Source organism: Haliotis rufescens, unplaced genomic scaffold (genome assembly GCF_023055435.1).
Source record: "Haliotis rufescens isolate VD_foot unplaced genomic scaffold, xgHalRufe1.0.p SCAF_16, whole genome shotgun sequence".
NCBI classification, from domain to species: Eukaryota; Metazoa; Mollusca; class Gastropoda; order Lepetellida; family Haliotidae; genus Haliotis; species Haliotis rufescens.
Genome location: NW_025963846.1, coordinates 6,647,401 through 6,669,181, shown reverse-complemented (window position 1 = coordinate 6,669,181; position 21,781 = coordinate 6,647,401). Strand labels below are relative to the sequence as shown.

At 39.6% G+C, this 21,781-nt stretch overlaps 1 protein-coding gene across 1 annotated transcript in view; it reads right to left on the bottom strand.

Annotated features, from left to right (window-relative positions):
* Nucleotides 1-21,781, bottom strand: part of LOC124136609 — a 44,276-nt gene extending 22,495 nt beyond the window's left edge. The window contains exons 1-24 of the mRNA XM_048396731.1: nt 21,575-21,781; nt 20,763-20,825; nt 19,018-19,212; nt 18,596-18,781; nt 17,768-17,998; nt 16,157-16,339; nt 14,901-14,973; nt 14,485-14,531; nt 13,951-14,177; nt 13,219-13,312; nt 10,858-10,925; nt 10,640-10,676; nt 10,261-10,358; nt 9,869-9,997; nt 9,104-9,258; nt 8,530-8,665; nt 8,277-8,402; nt 7,991-8,063; nt 7,674-7,711; nt 7,423-7,539; nt 7,013-7,159; nt 6,601-6,755; nt 5,084-5,219; nt 4,594-4,658 (exon numbers count right to left, since the gene is read on the bottom strand). Of these exons, the coding sequence (XP_048252688.1) occupies nt 4,594-4,658; nt 5,084-5,219; nt 6,601-6,755; nt 7,013-7,159; nt 7,423-7,539; nt 7,674-7,711; nt 7,991-8,063; nt 8,277-8,402; nt 8,530-8,665; nt 9,104-9,258; nt 9,869-9,997; nt 10,261-10,358; nt 10,640-10,676; nt 10,858-10,925; nt 13,219-13,312; nt 13,951-14,177; nt 14,485-14,531; nt 14,901-14,973; nt 16,157-16,339; nt 17,768-17,998; nt 18,596-18,781; nt 19,018-19,212; nt 20,763-20,825; nt 21,575-21,683 (2,888 nt within the window). The 5' untranslated portion in view covers nt 21,684-21,781. The remainder of the gene's footprint in view (nt 1-4,593; nt 4,659-5,083; nt 5,220-6,600; nt 6,756-7,012; nt 7,160-7,422; nt 7,540-7,673; nt 7,712-7,990; nt 8,064-8,276; nt 8,403-8,529; nt 8,666-9,103; nt 9,259-9,868; nt 9,998-10,260; nt 10,359-10,639; nt 10,677-10,857; nt 10,926-13,218; nt 13,313-13,950; nt 14,178-14,484; nt 14,532-14,900; nt 14,974-16,156; nt 16,340-17,767; nt 17,999-18,595; nt 18,782-19,017; nt 19,213-20,762; nt 20,826-21,574) is intronic.

The window sequence follows — 21,781 nt, the reverse complement described above, 5'->3', positions numbered from 1 at the left end:
CAGGGGAATGTTAATGTGTCACCGAGATCCGGGTTAGAACCGGTCATCTATGCATGTCGTGTGATCGGAATGGGGTGGTCAGGCTCGCTGACTTGGTTGATGCATGTCATTGTATCCCAATTGCATGGAACGATACTCATGATGTCAATCACTGGAGTTTCTAGTCCAGACTCGATTATTTACAGGCACATCGCCATATAGCTAGAATATTGTGCCACGTAAAACAACAAACACAAAATAATAAGATACCGTCTCCTGCAAGATCCCCTGATATGTCACCAATCGAACATGTCTGGGATGAAATTGAACGAAACAAAGAAACACTGAAGAGAAACGGCAAATTCGATATGACCACACATAAATGGATGCCCTGTCTTGAGTATGTACGGAATTAATTATAGAAACCGATTGAAGTTCATTATTCACACGATATATAAGGCGTGATATTATTCTTGTACTTACATGTATGTTGACCGTCTTTTATTATTGAACAGATATAATAATAATGCATTAATTAAAGAATTTAACACTGGAGCGTTTGAAGTATACTGCCTGTCTTGTCTTCCTGGGTAGATGTGGGTGTCGACGATGATGGAGTGGTTGTTTTATACATGTATCTGTTCAATTCAGGTCGGGAATTGTTAGCTGATATGACATTGTTGTAATTGTTTGAATAGTATTTTGTCACAAAAAGACATCACAGTCCGGTCACGAATGAAAGTGCTATATGTAAATGATATACATGATCGTAAAAGTTTCCTCGATATCTTGAACTGCAGATTTTTCAGACATCACATATTAATGTTGTCCTGTTCACGAAAAGTCAGATATTTATTAGGTCAATGTGTGGTTCGCAAAAAAATAAAGTCTCTGCGGACATATCCTAAATACACACTGACTGAACGATAAATTACAGCAACGAAAATATGGCACAGTCAAATGTCTTCATTGACAAGGAACGTTTCTCATTCCTCGACTTGTGCCTGACAAATAAAGCAGGGTACAATCAGGGCCTCCATAGAACATGATCGGTCCTCGGTCCTTTTAAGAAGTATGTCTAATACAGGTGGCCATTCTGTCTTGCCTCATCACATTGGTATCTACATTATTCATGACGTGCAAATAACGACAGATGAGATAACATTTCCTCGTTCAAACAACGTGTCAATATTACCTTTAGTTAAATCAATACGGACTTATAACATTTAAGTCAGTTGGATGGCTTCATTCTACCAAATATGGATAGTACATGGATGTTTAGACTTAAAATACAAGGAACTGTTGTTACCTGGCAAATAATGCGAGGTTAACATTTGAACATTTTTTACTGTGTACGTTGGAATCATCAGTATATATTGGTGAAAGAAGAAGAGGGCGCGACGGGACAACTGACAAAAGGCAGTATGACGATGATAGGAAAAAGAAGCGGATAGCATTTCGTTGTGACGTGACTTCATATTCCTCTTTATGCAAGACGTTCATCCAGGTTGGACATATGCGCTTTATCTCCGTAAATGGTGTCTCTATATACTGCCGATGCGAGAGAATAAGTAAGTATGGTCTTACGCCGGTTCCAGTAATATGGCGGCTGGGGATACCAGAAGTGGGTATTGCACCCATGTGGGGAATCGAATCAGGGCCTTGGGCGTAACGAGCGAACAACTTAACCCCAAGGCCCCCACCGCCCCATATAACGCCGTTGTACCATAGTGCTGGCACGTTAGATGCCTTACATTTAAATGACACAGCTGAACCTGTCACTTCAATCAGCTATCCAAGAAATTGTTGATGTTTATGCACAAGCAAATATGTATAATTTCCATTTAATTTGAACGTATTCCTTTTCACTGATTAATTTCGGTAGATGTTTATGCAACATTCAATAAATATATGATAAAGTGATCTCATGATACTATGATATTATTAATTCGTGTGATGAAGGCACTTCATTCTACGGTGACGTCATTTCTGTTTCATTTACCTTAGAGAGAAAATAGAGACAATTTCTCGATAATAACTTCTTTGACAACGGTATAAGGATCTATACCGAAACGTCGCCTTTACAAAAATTAAAACAATTATTTTCCATGAATTCTCTCTACTTTGTCATCAGTCAACTTCTAAGTAATGCCTATCAAACAATTTACTTTAGAGAGATAGTATTACCGAAACTGGACAATTACTTTTGTATTTACAATATCAATAATTCCACCAAACATATATGTGTTTTCAGATCTGAGGATGCTACTGCTGATGTGAACATTTGGCTGACGCCTTCAGGTCCAAGCGGCATTCGCAGTTTATAACAACTGCATATCTCAACACACAGGCATTGTATCTCCGTATCATACATGCACATCTCAACAAACATGTTATCATCTCCTTTTCATACACGCATAGCTCCATATATATGCATTGTACATTCTTTTCGTACATGCATACATGTTTCTCAATATATTTGCATTGAACATTCTTTTCGTACATGCAAACATGTTTCTCAATATATTTGCATTGCATCTCCTTTCCTTCATGCATACCTCAACACACATGTTGATGCTCATGATGTCAATCAGTGGGTTGACTGGTCCAAATTCGACTATTTAGAGACTGCCATCTGATAGCTGGAATAATTTGCGGCTTAAAGCAACAAACACAAAATACTAAGTTACAATAGTCTGCAAGACAACAAACAAACAAACAAAACAAAACAAATACCGATTGACAGGTTGGAATATGTTGTTGTGTGGCACGTGGTCTCTCAGACCTGTATTACGTCCTGATACAACCAAAATATTGTGCAAAGCGACATTTAATCCAACTCATTATGGTGAGGCTTTACTGGGACGTGCAACACATAAAGCAACTATACAACAGTCGACAAAATGTCAAATGCACAAGGCCGTACTGCACCAGGAAAATTATTGCGACTCTAAATGTCATTCAAAACATTTTGATAAGCAGTTGTATGAGTTACTTCCCACAAATATTCACAGTCTAGTTTATTCGCGGAAATATTAGGCGTTATCATTCCCGCGTTTCAGTGAGTGAGTTGGGTTAAACGACGCTTTGCACAATATTCTAGTTACATTATCACGTGTGAGAGAAAATCCCTAAGTGATGCTGGTCTCACTTTACCACTGAAACCCATAAGCACGGTTATGGTGCTCACAAACTTAGAAACATCATCTTGGCGAACCGGGATTCGAACCCCACAATCGAAGTTTCTGGCTTGCCCACGGGACGTAACTCTGCACAGCGATTGGCGGCGCCTTAGACAACCTGGCAACTCGTGTCCCTGAAGGTTAAAGAGCATTAGCACGCGAGTGAGATGGGTATAACAGTCATGTCATGGCATGCCAGCATGATATGACAGAAAGGTCCAAGGTGATGCACATTTAACCAAACGAGCATGGCTATGGTGCTGACAAACCAAGAATCATAGGCAGGCCGATTTTGCGATTCGATGAACGTACTGTTCAGGCACGACTAAAGGAAGCAGCTCTGCAGAGTCTTTATTTGCTACAGATGTGAAGGTAAAATATCGTGTTTACAATGAAGCGGTCAGAAACAAGGCACTGTCAGACGAAATAGGTGTCTGAAAAGGCTAAAATAGAAACAGGAAGAAATGCATAGTATTCAATCAGCACTCTATCCTTGATCGAGGCACAAAACATTTAAATAAATCTTTAAATAAAATATAAAAAAATAATTGCTTTTCAAAAGGCAATGCGTATTCAAGGCTTTCGGCCATGGGAGCCGTGCCAAAGTACACTTGTCTGAGGGGTACACAAAGTACGTGAATCAGACTACCATTTGTCGGACTTCCATTTCTGTACAATCCTCGGTGGCTGATTGGGTTAGATCACTGACTTTTGGTGCTGGCGATTAGGTGACACATTCTGAGAGTGTGGATCACACAAAAAAGAAACACCTGAAGAGCCGTTGAACGGCGAAAGATCTTGTGTGGATAAAGGAATTTTAACCACAAGGATTTTCCTTCAGAATGCGGGAGTCAACGTCATGGACTGGCCGTCAAGGTCTCCCGACCTCAATCCCATCTGGGATGCTTTTGGCAGAGGTCTGCGCACTCTCCAGAACCAACCACAGAATTTGAAAGATCTTGGCACCATTTTCCAGCAACAATGGCGTCGTCTTCCCAATCATGTGTTCATAAGCATCACAAGGTCCATGCGGAGCCGTTGTGTGGCAGTTGTCAACGCCCATGGTGGCCATACACGCTACTGAACTTGTGTGCCATCAGATGTGCACATATTGTTTTAGGTAACATCCAGAAGGAAGGTATTTAGTTTAATTGGATGCTTATGCAGTTATGAACGTATCAGGCGAGTCAACGGTAACCAGTTCACTGAATGTTTGAAGCAACAAACAATATGTCATAATATTCAGACAGAAAAAGTATATAGTGCATTTCCATGAGTCCGGCGTTACGATGCTCTTCGTAACATTTCATCAATATCACTGTACATTTGACAAACACGCATTCATCAGTGAATTCCATATGTAACACTGAGACATTGAAAGAACATAAAGTGGTATATAAAAAGATTCGTGGTGCCCGTCGAGAATTAGTTGTTTGTGAAGGGGTTTGTAGACTGCAGCTGGTGACTGGCTAACTCGTACAGGTATCTGTAGTCCTCCTGTGTAACAAAGAAGAGAGTTTTTTTCCAATCACGTTCCACATTTATGATAAACCAGTTCGCCGTGATTATATTTTTAAAATTTGTCAGCATGACATCCGTTCTTGTCTTGCTGTTGCATGGGTGTGTGACGGGTGCCACCAGTTTGGCAGGATACGCTCACATTCACCACTAATTGATGCTGATTATATATAAACTTGCATACCGTATTCTCTGAATCGTACAACTTATTCTGCTATTAGCAAAGATTTCTTATGATTATTAAAATGGATTTTTTTGGCTTTTATTTTCACTGACGTGGAAGTTGTCTAGGTGTGACGTCTTGGTCCTGAAACACCGTGGTATAACTAAAATATTGTTCAAAAAGCGTCGCCAAACAGCTCTATCATACAAAGATGTTAACAAAACAGGAAAATTGTGCTTACCAGCGAGGCAACGGGCTGCCCATTTCTACACTGTATCTCCCGGACAGTCAAGTAGATGTCCACTTCCTTTTCAAGTCTCAGACTGCTCACAACATTGACTGCAGCGGCAAACAGGCTGCACTTCCTCGGATCTTCTCTGGTGTTGAAACAATGCATTCGATATCAACGACACGTAACCGAAAAATATGTGTAAAGTGTCTCCTACCTTTCAGATGACAAGAAGGCCATTGGTATCATCAGGTTTGTCTTACTAAGTGTTTGACATACTCGTCGGGTAAAAGTTGATTATTAGCAACTATTCTAAGCTCCTTCTTAGAGCGTGACACTTCTGGTTACAACCCTGGTAACATTATTGCCACCAGAGTGGAAACAGTCGTTACAGGAATCTTGAAATTTGTCCTTTAACCACAAATAAAGTGACAGTTTTTAATTTTGTTTATGTCTTTGAGAATGTCACCATTGTGAATTTTGAAAAAGTTTACGACGGGCTCCCTGTTTCCTGAACTTACGTTTCGTTTGTTGAGACAGATTAGTTGGAAATTGCAGACAAACGGAAAAACACCCAAAATCCATTTCACATTCTTACTATATTATCAATTACATGTTCGTTTAATGAAATTAGAATATACTCTGAAGGTTTCAACGTAGTGACTGCATGTGTTACAGGTACAGGTGTACACTGACACTGGGGTATAACTGAGTGACCGAGCCACTTTCACATGCCGGCACTGGAGCATGGTCTGGACTGAAGGACTAAGGGGTACGGACAATGGAGGATAAGATGGTGACTGAGGCACAACACCCTACCGACACTGCAGTATAGCAGGGTGACTAAAGTACAAGACCTACTGACACAAACAGGATAACTATGACCTACCGACACTGAAGGATAACCGGGTGACTGAAGAACTGATATCTACCGACACTGCAGTATAACAGGGTGACTGAAGAACTGATATCTACCGACACTGCACTATAACAGGGTGACTGAAGAACTGATAACTACCGACACTGCAGTATAACAGGGTGACTGAAGAACTTTTATCTACCGACACTGCAGTATAACAGGGTGACTGAAGTACTGATATCTACCGACACTGCAGTATAGCAGGGTGACTGAAGTACAAGACCTACTGACACTAACAGGATAACTATGACCTACCGTAACTGCAGTATAACAGGGTGACTGAAGAACTGATATCTACCGACACTGCAGTATAACAGGGTGACTGAAGAACTGATATCTCCCGACACTGCAGTATAACAGGGTGACTGAAGTACAAGACCTACTGACACTAACAGGATAACTATGACCTACCGACACTGCAGTATAACAGGGTGACTGAAGAACTGATATCTACCGACACTGCAGTATAACAGGGTGACTGAAGAACTGATATCTACCGACACTGCAGTATAACAGGGTTACTGAAGAACTGATATCTACCGACACTGAAGTATAAAAGGGTGACTGAAGTACAAGCCCTACTGACACTAACAGGATAACTATGACCTACCGACACTGAAGGATAACCGGATGGCGCCCAAGGATATGTTGACGTTCAGTCAGAAGCTCTATGAGAACCAACAGTTGGGCCTTGTCGAAGTAACGTTCTGTAGATGGGGAGTTGAGATTGTACATGGTGATAGACGTCACACCCGATCCACTGTCCTGTAATATATCGACCAAAATTTACACATAAACCAAGCATTTCATATATCATTGAACCTAATTTTTCAGGTTTGAAATGGCTTAAAACAAAAATGACAAAAGGCAGCCAATCATATCTCATATCTCGTTTTAATGCAGTTGTTAAACGACAAATGGCTGCATTGTCTCTGAAATAATTTGAAATGACTAAATAACAACATCACAATACGACAGCCAATCATCTCACAGTCAGAATCATTTTGATGAATTTGACATACCCCAAATGGCTGCATTGTCTCTGATTTGACCGTCAGCTTCTTCTCAGTCACACCTTTAGAAACGTCTTCGGCAGAGGTCAAGGTCACTTGAAACTCTCCTAATGTCAACGATGTTCCTACATCCTTTGGCGTGGCATCAGAGGATGTCTTGACGGACAGATATAATAACAGTTACAGGGAGATTAACTCATAAATGTTCATTGGGCCGAGACACACTACAAAATAGCCCGATGAAAATATAATATTAATAGAGCTATAAAACATTATTTGAATCAGGTTTGAAACTAGACAAGAAACACATTGGTACTATTTCAGTTTTCCCAGATGTCTCAGATGCACAACTGGATAGTAATAGGCAATGAGGTATCCAAGGATTTCGTTTCTAATGATTTGCTTTGAGATTGACATACCTGGTTGATGGTGATGATGGTAACAGTATTGTTCCTGCATATCACGCGCCAGAGTTCTTCGGGAGAAGGTTCCTTAACTAGTCCTATATGGAGGAAACCCTTCTTGTTGTGATACGACTGGGGTTAAAAGCAAAATAGAAATTATACGTTCATGCAATTGGAATCATTTGATTGATTTCGCCGTGTATTTACTTTACATAATATTAAGAACCAAAATCCGAGATGAAAAAATAGTTTCTTTCTGTACATACCGGCAGAGATGTTGTATTCGGATTGAATAGGTCATCACCTACACAGAAATATATGCATAATAATTTCGCAAACCATGCAAGGTAAATGGACATAAATGAAAACGAAAGGGAATAAAAACGAAAGGAAAACAATGTATTTTTTGTAACTCTGTAACTACCCTTTACACGTGTAGGTTCAATTTCTACATCAGTACATTTCCATTCTGTCAACAGCTATTTTGGATTTATATGAGCAAACATTTTAGACGTTGATATATACGTTAACTACAAAAGTGTTTGTGAACAGCTTTTGAATTTAGGAGCATAATTTGTTGTACCATCTGTTTGTGTGAGATCTGGCTTTCCATCAGCCTTCTGGTCTCCCTGGAGAGACATCATCACTTCCAAATTCTAGAACAAAATCCAATATTCCCATTTAGGACAAATTCAAGTATTTGTTAAGCTTAGGTGTTTGAGTGTAATGTTGTTATATTTCTGATCATGTTCTTCCCTTAATATTATCTCAGACGTTAAACCTGTTTCTCAACATTGCATTACGATTAATTCTGTGTGACGGAACAATGTTTTACGTGAACCTTTATCCCGACATTGACCCATTATCACCTTGTATTCTTCCTGAATTTCATTGTTGTCTGGATCCAACATAGATGGCAGTTCACTGGCCATCACCGGCGTATTCCTGCAGAGGAGTGCCTCAAGAACAGCCCAGTGGAGGAATTTATACTGTCCCTGGAACAAAGGCCGACAGACATTCACAATACATTGCACATAATAAAGAATCTATGGTTTATGTTCATGATTTTGCATCCCGAGGGAGCAGTTGATATCTGGAAATGACAAGTCGTATCTACCACACCTGTGTCTGGACCATGTTCAGCCTATGTTCCCTCATGTTGAGGACAGTCATGAAGAAGTTCAGTTTCTCCTCCACTAGCGCCTCATTCATCAGAATGTCAAGACCGATGTAGGTCCCTGTCCGACCGACTCCAGCACTAGTGGACAAAGAAATAGATCTTTGAGTTCTAGTAGTCGTCTTCCACTGGTGGAGACCATCTGTTACTCAATGGTTGGCTAAATACTTAACGGTCCAATCTAAAGATTCTGTTTCCTCTTCAGCTGCTTTTCTATTCAGTTGGTATCACTTATCAGAATGGAGCACTTACCTGCAATTACTAATTTTCCTATAGGTCGATGATCATCGTATTTATATATTCCCGGTTCGACGAATGTTCGAATGAATTACTGTCATGTATGATCAAATCTGATCAAATTCAATTCTGGTCAACAATAACTAACTCCAGTATTGTAACTAACAAACTACTAACGTCGCGTAACTTCAATCTTTAATATATATAGGAAATACATTTTTGTCTAAGCCTCATTTTGATAATTATGAAAAACACTGAATAACAAATGCGATACAATCGTACCTGCAGTGTACAATTATTGGTCCAGCTTGTCCGTCATTTGGATGACTGCGTGTCTTGACGTGTCTCCAGAAACTGACGAGAGAGGGCGCTGTAGGAACTCCATGGTCTGGCCACGAGGTGAAGTGGTACTGGGTCACCTCACGTCGAGTGTCGTCCTGAAAACATGTGAGTGAGTAAGTTTTGGTTATGCAGCAGAATAAAGACAATCGAGTCTGGACCAGTCAATCCAGTGATTGACATCATGAACATCTATCCACGCAATTGGGATACGATGATATGCATCAATCAAGTCAGCGAGCCTTTACCACCTGATCCCGTTAGTCGCCTCTTACGACAAGCATAGTCGCCTTTTACAGCAAGCATGGATTGCTGAAGACCTATGCTACCCCGGATCTTCACAGGGCAGTGGGAGAGGTAATCCAATCCGTGGCTCAATAAGCGTGTAATGAACATCACTAATACTCATTGATTTTTTTAAAAATATGAACAGCTGAATGATTAATTTACATACACCGCGTTGAACGAGTTACGTCCAGTTTTCTTGCCAGAAACCGATAATCGAGGGTTCGAATCCCAGGTTCGCTCTGAATGGCGTTCATGGATTTGACCAAAATGGTAAACATCTCGGACCAACATAACGACAATATACGTACATGATCTGTGAGACTGGGGTTCCAAGTCACTTTGTCCTATTGTGATATTAGACTCTCCTCGGAACGGGAGTTCTGAACATTGGTACAGCGAACTTCCGACTATCACACATACCTTACGGTGGTGCAACGAGAAGATACGGACTGTGTAGTGAGCCAGTTCTATAGCCTTCTCCTGTGTCACGTTGATGTTGCCATAACTCCCGCGTTGTCCTTTTGCTAGCCAATACAATTGGCACTTGTGCTGAAAACATAGTCACACTCCATTCAGAAGAGATGCCATTGCATAATGTGTAACTATGGAGTGTTTAATACAACATATTAAATCAGCGTGCACTAAATGAAACTAGATCAGAATTGCTAATTTGCCATTGACAGTTGTACTTTTTAGATTTACACTTTATGTCTGATAATCTTTTCCACGTGACGAATGCAAAATGTGTATTGTTTATTGCCTTTACCTCGAAAGAATAGCATTCAAACATTGAGAGTATTTTATACACGCACCACGCCTTGTTCCAAGAGATTGGTGAGCATGACGATCTCACGGGATCCTTCCTGCCAGACCATGCGCCAGAAATCGACGACTGTCGAATTCATAGGACCTGTAGATAATTTGTAGGAACCACAACTTGTTAAAATGTTTATAAATTCCCATGAGAAAATCTAATGTTTGTCCAATGCGATGAATTTGGGTCACCAAAATTGAGGACAATGCTTCATATAACGTATAGTCACTTTCTTAAAATCAAGAAGCCCGGGCAAGAGCTAATGCAACAAGGATAACACTCAGGGAGAATCTGCAAATCGAATGAACGATCATAGGTTTCTGTCACTCCTTACTGCAGGCAATATGCAGGACAAGTAAAACACAAGAAAAACCTACCTTGCGTAGCTATAAATTTCAGCGGACTTTTAAAACCCTGAAAGAACAAAAATGTTTATCTGTCAAGTTCACGAACGAAACTGACACTGGGGTTGGTTCGTAACAAAACATACGTACCATACGCATCAACGTGTTTTAATCCTGAATGAATTCTTTGATATTTACATCCATAGGTTTATATCTGTAAGATCGTTAACTTATCGCCCCTCTCTACCTACGTGTATGTAGGATGCGTTGATGTAATCTGCTCTACCTTCCTTCTGCAGAGGCACCAGTGAATCGTCATCTGTTGTCAGTACATGACAAAGATGATGTATTTGAAAGCACAGAATTTATAACATGTTCATGCATCAATACATTCATATTTATTGTACTAAGTCTAACGAATGAAGAGACCAAAGTAATATACTCAAAAACAAAAGTTCCTGTGACACCAATATTTTAGTGTATTTTTCAAACAAGTAAAGTTTGTCTTCTTTGAGTGGCATTTGGAAGTTGGTGTGATGAAGTAAGACAAGTTCTATGGATGAACAACTTCTTTATTACAATTAGTGCGACGTCGAGGTGAACGTTACGTCAATCATTATGTCATGAAAGAAGATCTTTTCGGGGGCGGCAGCGTTATGGTATGGGGTGGGATTACAGCAAGACAGAGGACCCGTTTGATAGTGGTATAGGGAAATCTCGATGCACAGCGCTACCGCGACGACATCATCGGCCCTGTTGTTCTACCGTTTTTGTGTCGTCATGGCCCGGCCTCATATTGCTCGACTTGTTCAGGATTCTCTTCAACAAAACAATGTGAATGTCATCCCCTGGCCAGCTCGCTCCCTTGATCTCTCACCAATCGAGCACATGTGGGATGAGATGGATCGGCGCCTTCGACGTCAACCACGTGTTCAACAGAAACTCCAGGAACTTCGAAACATGCTCCAGCAGATATATAGAGGTTATCACGCGAGTGTGTTTGGGGATGGTAAATATCCTGCATTAGGAATAAACATTGTATTTAGCGAGCCTTGGCGAGCTAAATACATAGTGTTTATTCCTAATACAGGATATTTACCATCCCCAAACACACAAGCGTGATAACCTCTTTATCGTTTAATGTCTTTCTTTAATTCTGTGCTTCAAAATCGCTTTCCCTCTCTCACAAACATTAGCGAAACATTGCGAGTTTTCCTGGAATGCGCGCATTAATATTTATTACGTCACAGGGTAAGTGATGTGTCAGACGGGCAGTGACAGTAGCCAATAAAGTTCCAACTGGAATCTGTTTCTTATACAGTGGCGAAGCAACATATACGCAAAACAACAATTGTTTTTAATTGCCTTTCGCGGCAATCCATCAGTCTGTCCGCTAGAGTAACTGCCCTTTGTCAAAGGGAAGCTACTCTAACCCTAGTCTCTGAGACGTCACGGCTACGGTCAGACGTTGTTGACAGTCGGCCTGTTTTGTCATAACGTTAGAAGTGCAGTCAAATATACACACAGCGACAAAACGAACAAGATACAAATTCGAACATATTTCGGCCAAACCCAACTGTTTCAATTTGTGGAAAAGGTTCCAAGCCGCAGAGGTCTAAATGAACAGATATGCAAAGTGATCCCGCTTGGCTAGTGCCCTCGCTAAATTGTTTCGCAAATTATATCTCCAAAGTTGCCAAAACTTGTAAAATGCCTTAGCTACTTCACAGTTAGACACTGATTTTCAGTACATTAGACTCTTTTTCATAATGATAACAATTATCGCTGTAGTTTCTCCACACTCCCGATGGTTAATTCTGACTCGATCGCCGAATGACGAGGGCGACGCCATGTTGATTTATAAACAGTGAAAGTACTCCCTACTTGACCTTTGATATTTGCATCTTTATCCGCATATGACCCCAACGGATAAAAACGATATCCTGCCGAGAAACCTACCCATTATATGATAAAGAAAGATATCCCACAGGACTTTGTGCGACGGCTGGTCCATTCTATGCGATGAAGATGTGTTGCTTGCATCGCAAACAGAGGTGGACACACACTCTATTGATTTGTAAATTGACATTTTGGCATGTCCATGTTTTTTTTTATGAAATCACGCATTTTCTGAAGTCAGTATGGTAAATAAAACCATTTGAACACTTACAGGAGTCTTTTATCTGTTGCAAACCGAAATTGTTTCACATTTGGTATAAAACATAACTTTGCATTAAATCTTATTCAATGTCACAGGATTTTTTGTTGTTCAGTATACTATGACAATACAAGCAAGAAAACTCTTTCTTTAATCTTATGAAATCTCTGAACCCAGAGTACATTGTGCAATTCCGACTTTATCGTGGAGATTTTTTTATGAATAGATATCTAACAGAGATTATACCAGCTGTTTGCGGAAAGATGGGCCTATCCTACCCGACCGGTGGCACCCAAACACATGCAAGGGAGTAAGTGAATTAATGCCACGATTGTGTCTCACAGTGGATTATATATGTATCATTTCTTCATAGTAAAGATATTGTAATATATTCAAACTGGATATAAGAGATCATCATGCTTTTCTTGAGAACTTATGTAAAATTATATGTTACATGCAAAAAGGTTCTTGTAACGGTTCTTGTGCAGGTTCCCCTCCGTTGTTGCCGTCACATAGGTATGAGTGTTTCTTAGACCGGCCGGCATCATCTGAAAATGAGCAGTAGTCAGATCTGAAACCCCGTATTTTAAAAGAATCAAATATATAGCAGTTTTCTTACATTTTGCTGTTGCTTATGATATCCTTCCTCTGCTTCCACTGATATGTCTTTAAAGCAGTTTGTAATATATGTACATTCAGTCTAATCACAATAATGACTTTGAGTGCAGAAAATTATTTCATTTATCAATAAGTTAAATATGTCTTAATATTTAAGCCAAACATTGGTACATTCGCCTTGTTAGGCTTGGTCACACAGACATGCCAGAAACTGATGATCGTGAGTTTGAATCACAGACTCGCCGTGATTATGAGATTTTGTCAGCGTCATTACCGTGCTCATGGGTCTCACCAAAGAGTTTAAAATCTAAGACCTTCATCACCTCAGTCCCTTCCCCGTCAACTCGATGACAGTTCGTGATATAACTGATATATTGTTCAAAACGGCGTTAAATAAACTTCACCGGTCCTGTTAATGTCATACAGATAATTACAGACTAACGATTTATACGATTAATCTCTATGTCCTTATTCATTGTTTGTTGTTTAACGCCGCACTCTGCAATATTGCAAGCATATGACGGCGGTCTATATGTCCTAACCGTGATGTAACAAGTGGGGTACTTGCCGAGTACTCTGTACTGATTATGGAATCTAGCCTCTCACTGATGTAGTTTGGGAGATCCGTCACACTAACAGCACTTGGGATATGACTCTTGGAGGTTCCAGTGATAGACGCAAGTTCTGCTTCCGGGTCAGCAGGAAGCTCCACACTTCGGTACTCATTAAGATCAAATACAGTGGAATTCGGTTGGTCGACTTCGTCGATCACAATTGCTTGATTCTTGCCGGCCTCTGAAAAAAACATGTTTATATACCGCGATTATCAAAACCTCATACAATGTACAAACGAAACGTATCATTATGTATATAATATATGTCATATATTTATCATATCTGTAAACATGAGTAGAGCATTGAAAAGTTATTTATTTTCTAAACATAAGAGTTCGTCGTTGATGAGCACTCACTCACTCATTCATTCACTCACTCACCCACCCACCCACCCTCCCTCGCCTACCACTCACTCACTCACTCACTCACTCACTCACTCACTCACTCACCAACCGACCCTCCCTCACTCACTCACTCACTCACTCACCTTTTGCCTCTGCATCCAAGGGGTTGTATTTTTCCTTAATCCTTTTTCTGCAAAAGTAGAATGAATCTATAAATAAGTCATCTATAATTACACACACACACACACTCATATAAACATGCAACAAGACATTGAATAACTGTTCAGACAGACTAGATCAAAATCTGTCAAAATGTGTAAATGTGTGTGAGTGAGTGAGTGAGTTTGGGTGGGTGAGTGAGTGAGTGAGTGAATGAGTGAGTGAGTGAGTGAGTGTGTGTGTTAGGGGTGGGGTGGGGTGGGGACCTAGTCCTCTAAGGCCCTGTATTTCCCTGTGGCGGAAGTAAACTGATAAATATAGTGTCCGCCGATTACATTTAAAATGGACATGTGAGGAGAATATCAATGAACGTGTACAAAGTAGACATGTAGAGGTTTACCTGCAAACAACTGCCAGTACTATGATTATCATCAGCAGCACGACCACTCCCACTATTGCACCTATCGTCGTCCCTGGAAATTTGAAATAAATGGGCGTCGGTATATGACAAGCTTCACATTGGTTGAAGGGACGTAAGGAAATGGAGGACACTCAACACAGTGTAATGTGATTTATAAGTGGTTACATATTGGAAAAACGCTTTATATCTCATACTCAACAACTCAAAGTGTATATCTGTTTACATTTGCTTTTTGAAATATTTTGTCATTAGATATAAGATTCTAAGCAAGTTTATATAAACCTGATGTAACCAGAACGTTAAGTATTACATCGCATGTGTGATAATACCGACAATGCAGGACAATACAACTTCAAAACGACAACGTCAGAGAAGAATCAGTCTTTATCTTCCGCCGTAACAGGTTCCAACAAGGTGTAAAAGTGAAACGTATGCATGTATTGTTATTCAAGTTCATATCTAACATGCACACATATGATCATTTTAGTGACAAACATGGGTTATCATCGCTATTTGATAGTGATTCATGAACACATGCTCATGATATCGTCGGAATCGTACAATCGGTTCTGCTTTTGGCAGGGATTTCTTATGAATATCGAAAGTTTTGCCGCTTACATTTTGTAGTAACACGTTTTTTTCAAAATCAATAACTAAAGAAAGATATATGCTAAAATTGTGAGGAAGAAGCGTTAAAATAAACAGAAAGACAGACATTTAGAATAACAATTTCTAGTTCTGAGAGATTATTTTGAAATCTTGAAATGGAAATACATTATGTGTATGCATTTCATAAGACAGGGGCTCAGTTTAACAAACATTGTTATTTTATCTAATTGACGCCTGCGCAAAGGCCATTTCAATGGACATGCACAAATAGTTTTTATAGGGCTGAGTGTATATTTGTTCTACGATTTCACATCAAAAGATGAACAAATATATAATTTCATGATCAATTAGTTCATTGTTTCGCTACGTTTGTTATTATGTGGCCATTTACCAGTTGCAAGAAATCGATTATCTCACATCAAAACAAGTAACTATTTCATAATTTTACAGGGGAAATGTCCTGATCAAAGTGATTCTTTCTCAATCACTGCTTTTTTGACAAGTGCAAATTTATAATCACTACAGTTTCCGTTTATGCTTAGGGTGCAAATATTTACAACCTTGGAGCATTATTCCCTCAGTCATTGTCTATCAGTTTTGAGCCTCTTAAAAAACTTGTCACTGACCTGTACTTGCACCGGATGGAGGCGTGGGTTCAGCACGTGGCGTCTTTGATGATGATGCTGAAATAGGTGTAACGGTAGGGGAGACGAGGCTTGTTGTGTGTGTGGTCGTTGTTTCTGTAATCACTGTCGAGGATGCTATCGATGGGGTAGTCACTGAGGTTGTAGGTAATGTCGTGGATGTTGCTGGTGTGGGAGTAGATGTAGAGGTAGACATAGAAGAACATGTTACTTACAGGAAAGCTGAATGTATCGTCTACACATATTTGTAGCTTGGACGAAACACTATTTCTGATGTGACCAATTCATCTGAATAGAAACATCTTGGTCCTAGAGAGCGTCGTGGCCAAATACCAACTATTATATACTAGTAGTAGTTTCACAAGAATGAAAGCGTTAAGCCTCGGATTAATGATTCCAATTAATATAATTTTTACTGAAGATACAGAACTGAACAAACGTATAATTATGGTTTGCCTCTCACATTATACGTAGATACATCTTTAACCATATTCACAGCTGCGTTAAACACCAACCCCTTCATATAATGTCAAAACATGACAAACATGCTTTATCATCACTATTTGATAGTGATTCATGAACACATGCTCATGATATCGTCGGAATCGTACAATCGGTTCTGCTTTTGGCAGGGATTTCTTATGAATATGGAAAGGGTTTTGCCGCTAATATTTTGTCGTGAAACTTTTTACAAAATCAATAACCCGAACAAAAGAAAGATATATGCTAAAATTGTAAGGAAGAAACGTTTAAGTAAACAGAAAGACGGACATTTAGAATTACAATTTCTATGTTCTCAGAGATTATTTGAAATCATGAAATGGAATTAATACATTATGTGCATGCATTTCACAAGACGGGCTCAGTTAAACAAACATTTTTACTTTATCTAATGTTTGTTTGTCTGTTGTTTAACGCCGCACTCAGCAATATTCAAGCTATATGACGGCGGTCTGTAAATAATCGAGACTGGACCAGACAGTCCAGTGATTGACATCATGAGCATCGATCCACGCAATTGGGATACGATGACATGCATCAACCAAGTCAGCGAGCCAGACCACCCGATCCCGTTAATCGCCTCTTATGACAAGCATAGTCGCCTTTTACTGCAAGCATGGGTTGCTGAAGACCTAATCTACCCCGGATCTTCACAGGTATTATATTATCTGATGTACATTGGAAGTCTGCGCAAAGGTCATTTCAAAGGACATGCACAAGTAGTTTTTATGGGGCTGAGTGTATATTTGTTCTACCATTACACATCAAAAGATGAACGAATAGATAATGTCAATTAGTTCATTGTTTCGCTACGTTTGTTATTATGTGACCATTTACCAGTTGAAATAAATAATAGAAATTCATTATCTCACATCATAACACGTACATATTTCATAATTCTACAGGTGAAATGTCATGATCAAAGAGATTCTTTCTCAATCGCTGCTTTTTTTAAAAGTGTAATGTCAAATTTATATTCATAACAGTTTCCGTTTATGCTTACTATGCAAATATGTACAACCTGCACGAATTATTCACTCAGGCATTGTCTATCAGTCTTGACCCTCTTAAAAAACATGTCACTTTATGTACCTGTATTTTCATCGGATGAAGGAGTGGGGCCATCATGTGGCGTCGTTGATGCTGATGCTGGAATAGGTGTAGCGGTAGGGGAGACGAAGCTTGTTATGGGTGTGGTCGTTGTTACTGTACTTTCTGTCGATGATTCAACCGATGGGGTAGGCACTAATGTTGTAGACAATGTTGTTGGTGTGGGAGTAGTTGTAGCGGTAGACATAGAAGAGGATGTTACTTCCGACAAAGCTGAAAAACGGAAATGGATCGTTTATACTTGTATGTAGCTTGGGCGTAACAGTATTTCAGATGACCTTCATATAATGTCCCCTCATAGGGAGGTTATGATTTCGTTAGTGAATGGTCCCCGTAGTCAGGTAAGTTACAGCTAAATCAAGGTGAACTGATTCATGTCTCTCAAACACATGCTATTGCTAGTCAGATTCGTACAATCGAACAAACATGGAAAGGGTTTTGTCGCTTTTATTTTTGTTAGCATGTGTACATGTATGTAGCTTTAGGCCTAATTCTAGTTTCTAACAAGTTCAAGTTCAGTTTATTCTCAGAAAAAAACACAAACGGTGGTACATGAGAAACGTGATAATATTAATTCATAATATGATAAAAACATCAGTATCAATAAATACGTTTATTTTCATATAATTACAATATTGTCATATATTTCCACCTCACAGAAACTCAGCTTCAGTATCCCTGAGGTGAGTGAGGGATCATCAACGAAAACATCGTATGCGTAGGATGTATATAACCTTTCACTGAATATTCTTCTTCTTTTTCTCCTTCTTCTTCTTCTTAGTATTATTAATTACATGTAATTACAATTACCATATATTTCCACCTCACAGAGACTCAGATTCAGCATCCCTACTGTAGGTTGGCGATACATCAGGAGGTTGCTTCCCGTCACTGGTGCACCACAGACCAGGGTGTATTCTGACATCCATGTGTAGTTGGAGTCCTGGGCGTGACATATTTTGCCATCTACAGTCACAGTTATGTCATCTTTTTGACCTGGAATATATTTTGAAGATCGTGAACAAAAGTGCATGCAATAAATACTGTTCAGGTGAATATACTATTACTGTTAACAATAATACAGTTTGCTCTATTAACTATATGATTCATATCAAGTACAACCCATCAATATTAATGCCATATCAATATGTCACTATCTGACAACCCTTGCCCTCATGCTGATGTCCTTTCGATAATTTGCGTCCCTTTCATCACTGGTATTGTTACTGTACCTTCCCAGAATATCTTGATCCCGCTGACTGTCCTGTTCTGTCCAAACTCAGCCTTCCATGCGGGATATATGGACGAGACTGATGCACACGGCCCTGACGTCACACCGTCAGTAACCCAGGCTGCCTGGCCGGTGATGGTGTAGTTACTGTTGTCCCCAGATGTAAAGTTACTCGTTGCTTGTGGGGCTATATTCACTGTAATAATGAACGTTATCATGATTGGTTGTATATTAAGTATGTCACAAGTTGTATCATCTTTCAGCGTTAACCTCTGTTACTGTTAGATCCTCGTCTACAGTCAAAAGGGACGTCAGCCATTGCACTAAACCTAAAACAGAAAACATCTCAAGTTTCAACGAAAAGTACTCTGATATCAAAATGTTAGTTTAATGTTTTCGCTGTGTAATAAAGTAGAAAAGAGTACTAACATAATGAGTGTAAATTGAATAGTTCAGCTAATGATCCCGTCGTTAGACTGTATACGTAACGTTGTGTATTTTATGCAATTTCGTTGATATAGAAGTATGGCAACACATCAAAACACATCCATTACAGCTCTAGTTACGTACCTGTATCGGTGCCTAATTGACTGGGTTATAGAATGCATGAATGGGGTGGGTGAGTGTGGCTTTACGCCGCTTTTAGCAATATTCCAGCAATATCACGGCGGGGGACACCAGAAATGGGCTTCACACGCATGAAGGGAAGTCAGAATGAACCAAATATGACCTCTGTATATCGCAAAGTACTCATTAACGATTACAATAACACAATCCAAATTGTATACATGCGTATTTTGACTATTTGAATGTGATTTTGGTTCTTTATTCGTTATGCTCCTTCTGAGGATGTGGCTAGCTTAATCAGAGTCACCTACATCTTATGGCAACCATTGTTGTAAATTGCATATTACATTTTGCATAGTGTATAGTGCATAGTGCATGTTTTAAATATTTTGGATACATCATTTTAATACTGTGTGTTACAACGTCAATGGCGACTTGCGCGCTGGCATCCATTTTGCAATTTAACTTATTTATCACTGGCATCATCGTTTTGATAAGAAATGTGTTTGCCGTTTTGAGTAGTGTAGGTTTTCGAGGCTATACATAACAAAATGAACGTTCAATGCGCATACATTTATTTCTTACTATCATTTGGTTAATGTTCTACAACTGGAACCGTGCTCATAGGAATATTACTTACCATCACAATATGCATTGGTACATAAAGCATTCATTCTATAATCGGAATCATGCAGTAGAGCTTTGCATAGATTTCAAATATCCGTGTCAAACAACTTTTGTTTAGAAAGTAGTGTAACTAGCTTATCTTTATAATATAAACTATACTCATAAAAATATTTCAGGTTAATATGTCAATGTTATCTATAGCAATAAATTATCAATAGCTGTCATAATTGAGGCACATGGATATCGTAGGCTTCTGAATTAAGACCTTATATGTGAAAGGTTTTTGAATGATGCATATCTGGCATGGAATATGATTCATCATTACATGTTAAACAAATTTCTTATCTTATTCGCCAGTTGTCGTCTTTTTATACAAAATCGGCTAGCCGTCGAATACATATCTTCTGACGGCTTGTTATTGAATGTGACGTCACTGGCTTGTCACGTCACTACTAACACTGTTCGCTCTCGATTTTCCACTACGAGAGTCCGATACAGTCACGCACAAAGGTCTGATAGTCACACACAAATATTTCACACAACTGACTTTACCTAAGGTACAATTCTCGGGGCAGTTGGAGCCAGTCACACAGGGACACGCATCTTCACCAGATACTGTAACATATATACTGTGTATGAGTTGTTTGACAGGAATTTCTCAGAAGTTGATGGATGGAAAAGTAGACACAATTTATTTCAGCTTGACAACGGTATAAAGATATGTATATATATGAGGAACGTTACTTTTACAGTACAATAAAGAAGGTATTATCCTTAAAATGTGTCCACATCTGTATATACCTGAGGTTTAGGTGAATATGAATATCGGCAGAAACATAAATTAATAACCAAAAGAATTTCCTTTGACAACAAATGTCCAAGACACAATGCAAGTTGCGCACCGTATGTTTATTCAGTGAGTGTGTGTATGTGTGCGTGAGTGAGTGAGTTTGTGTGTGTGTGCGTGTATGCGCGTGTGTGTTTGTGTGCGTGTGAGTGTGTGAGTGAGTTGTGTTTAACACCGCTTTTAACAGTATGACAGTTATATCACGGCGTGTCAGCCCAATGTGGGCGAAAAACCCGAGGTGATGTAGGTCGCAGACGTTTACCACTTCCGTGAAACCTATGAGCACGGGTAGTGTACTGATTAACCGAGAACCATAATCGGGGCCGGGATTCGAACCCACAATCATAGGTTTCTGGCGTACCCAAGGGACGTAGTTCTGCACAGCGAATCGCGGCGCCTTAGACGACTGGGCCACCCGTGCCCCCACCCACCACCGTGTGTATGTGAGTGTGTGAGTGTGTGCGTGTGCGTGTGCGTGTGCGTGTGCGTGTGTGTGTGATAGACACGTGTATCTCACCTTGCGGACACCATACCAGCACCAGGATCAGGAAAACAATGACGTGTTGACTAATCATGGTTCCAAACGTGCTGTAGATTAATTTCAACGACCATCCCATAAAGCACATAAACAGCACATTAAACCAAAAATGAATCTATACAACCTCCTCCATGAAAGTCATTCCACCTTTTAAGGTCTATACCCAACCCACTTCCTCACAGCAGC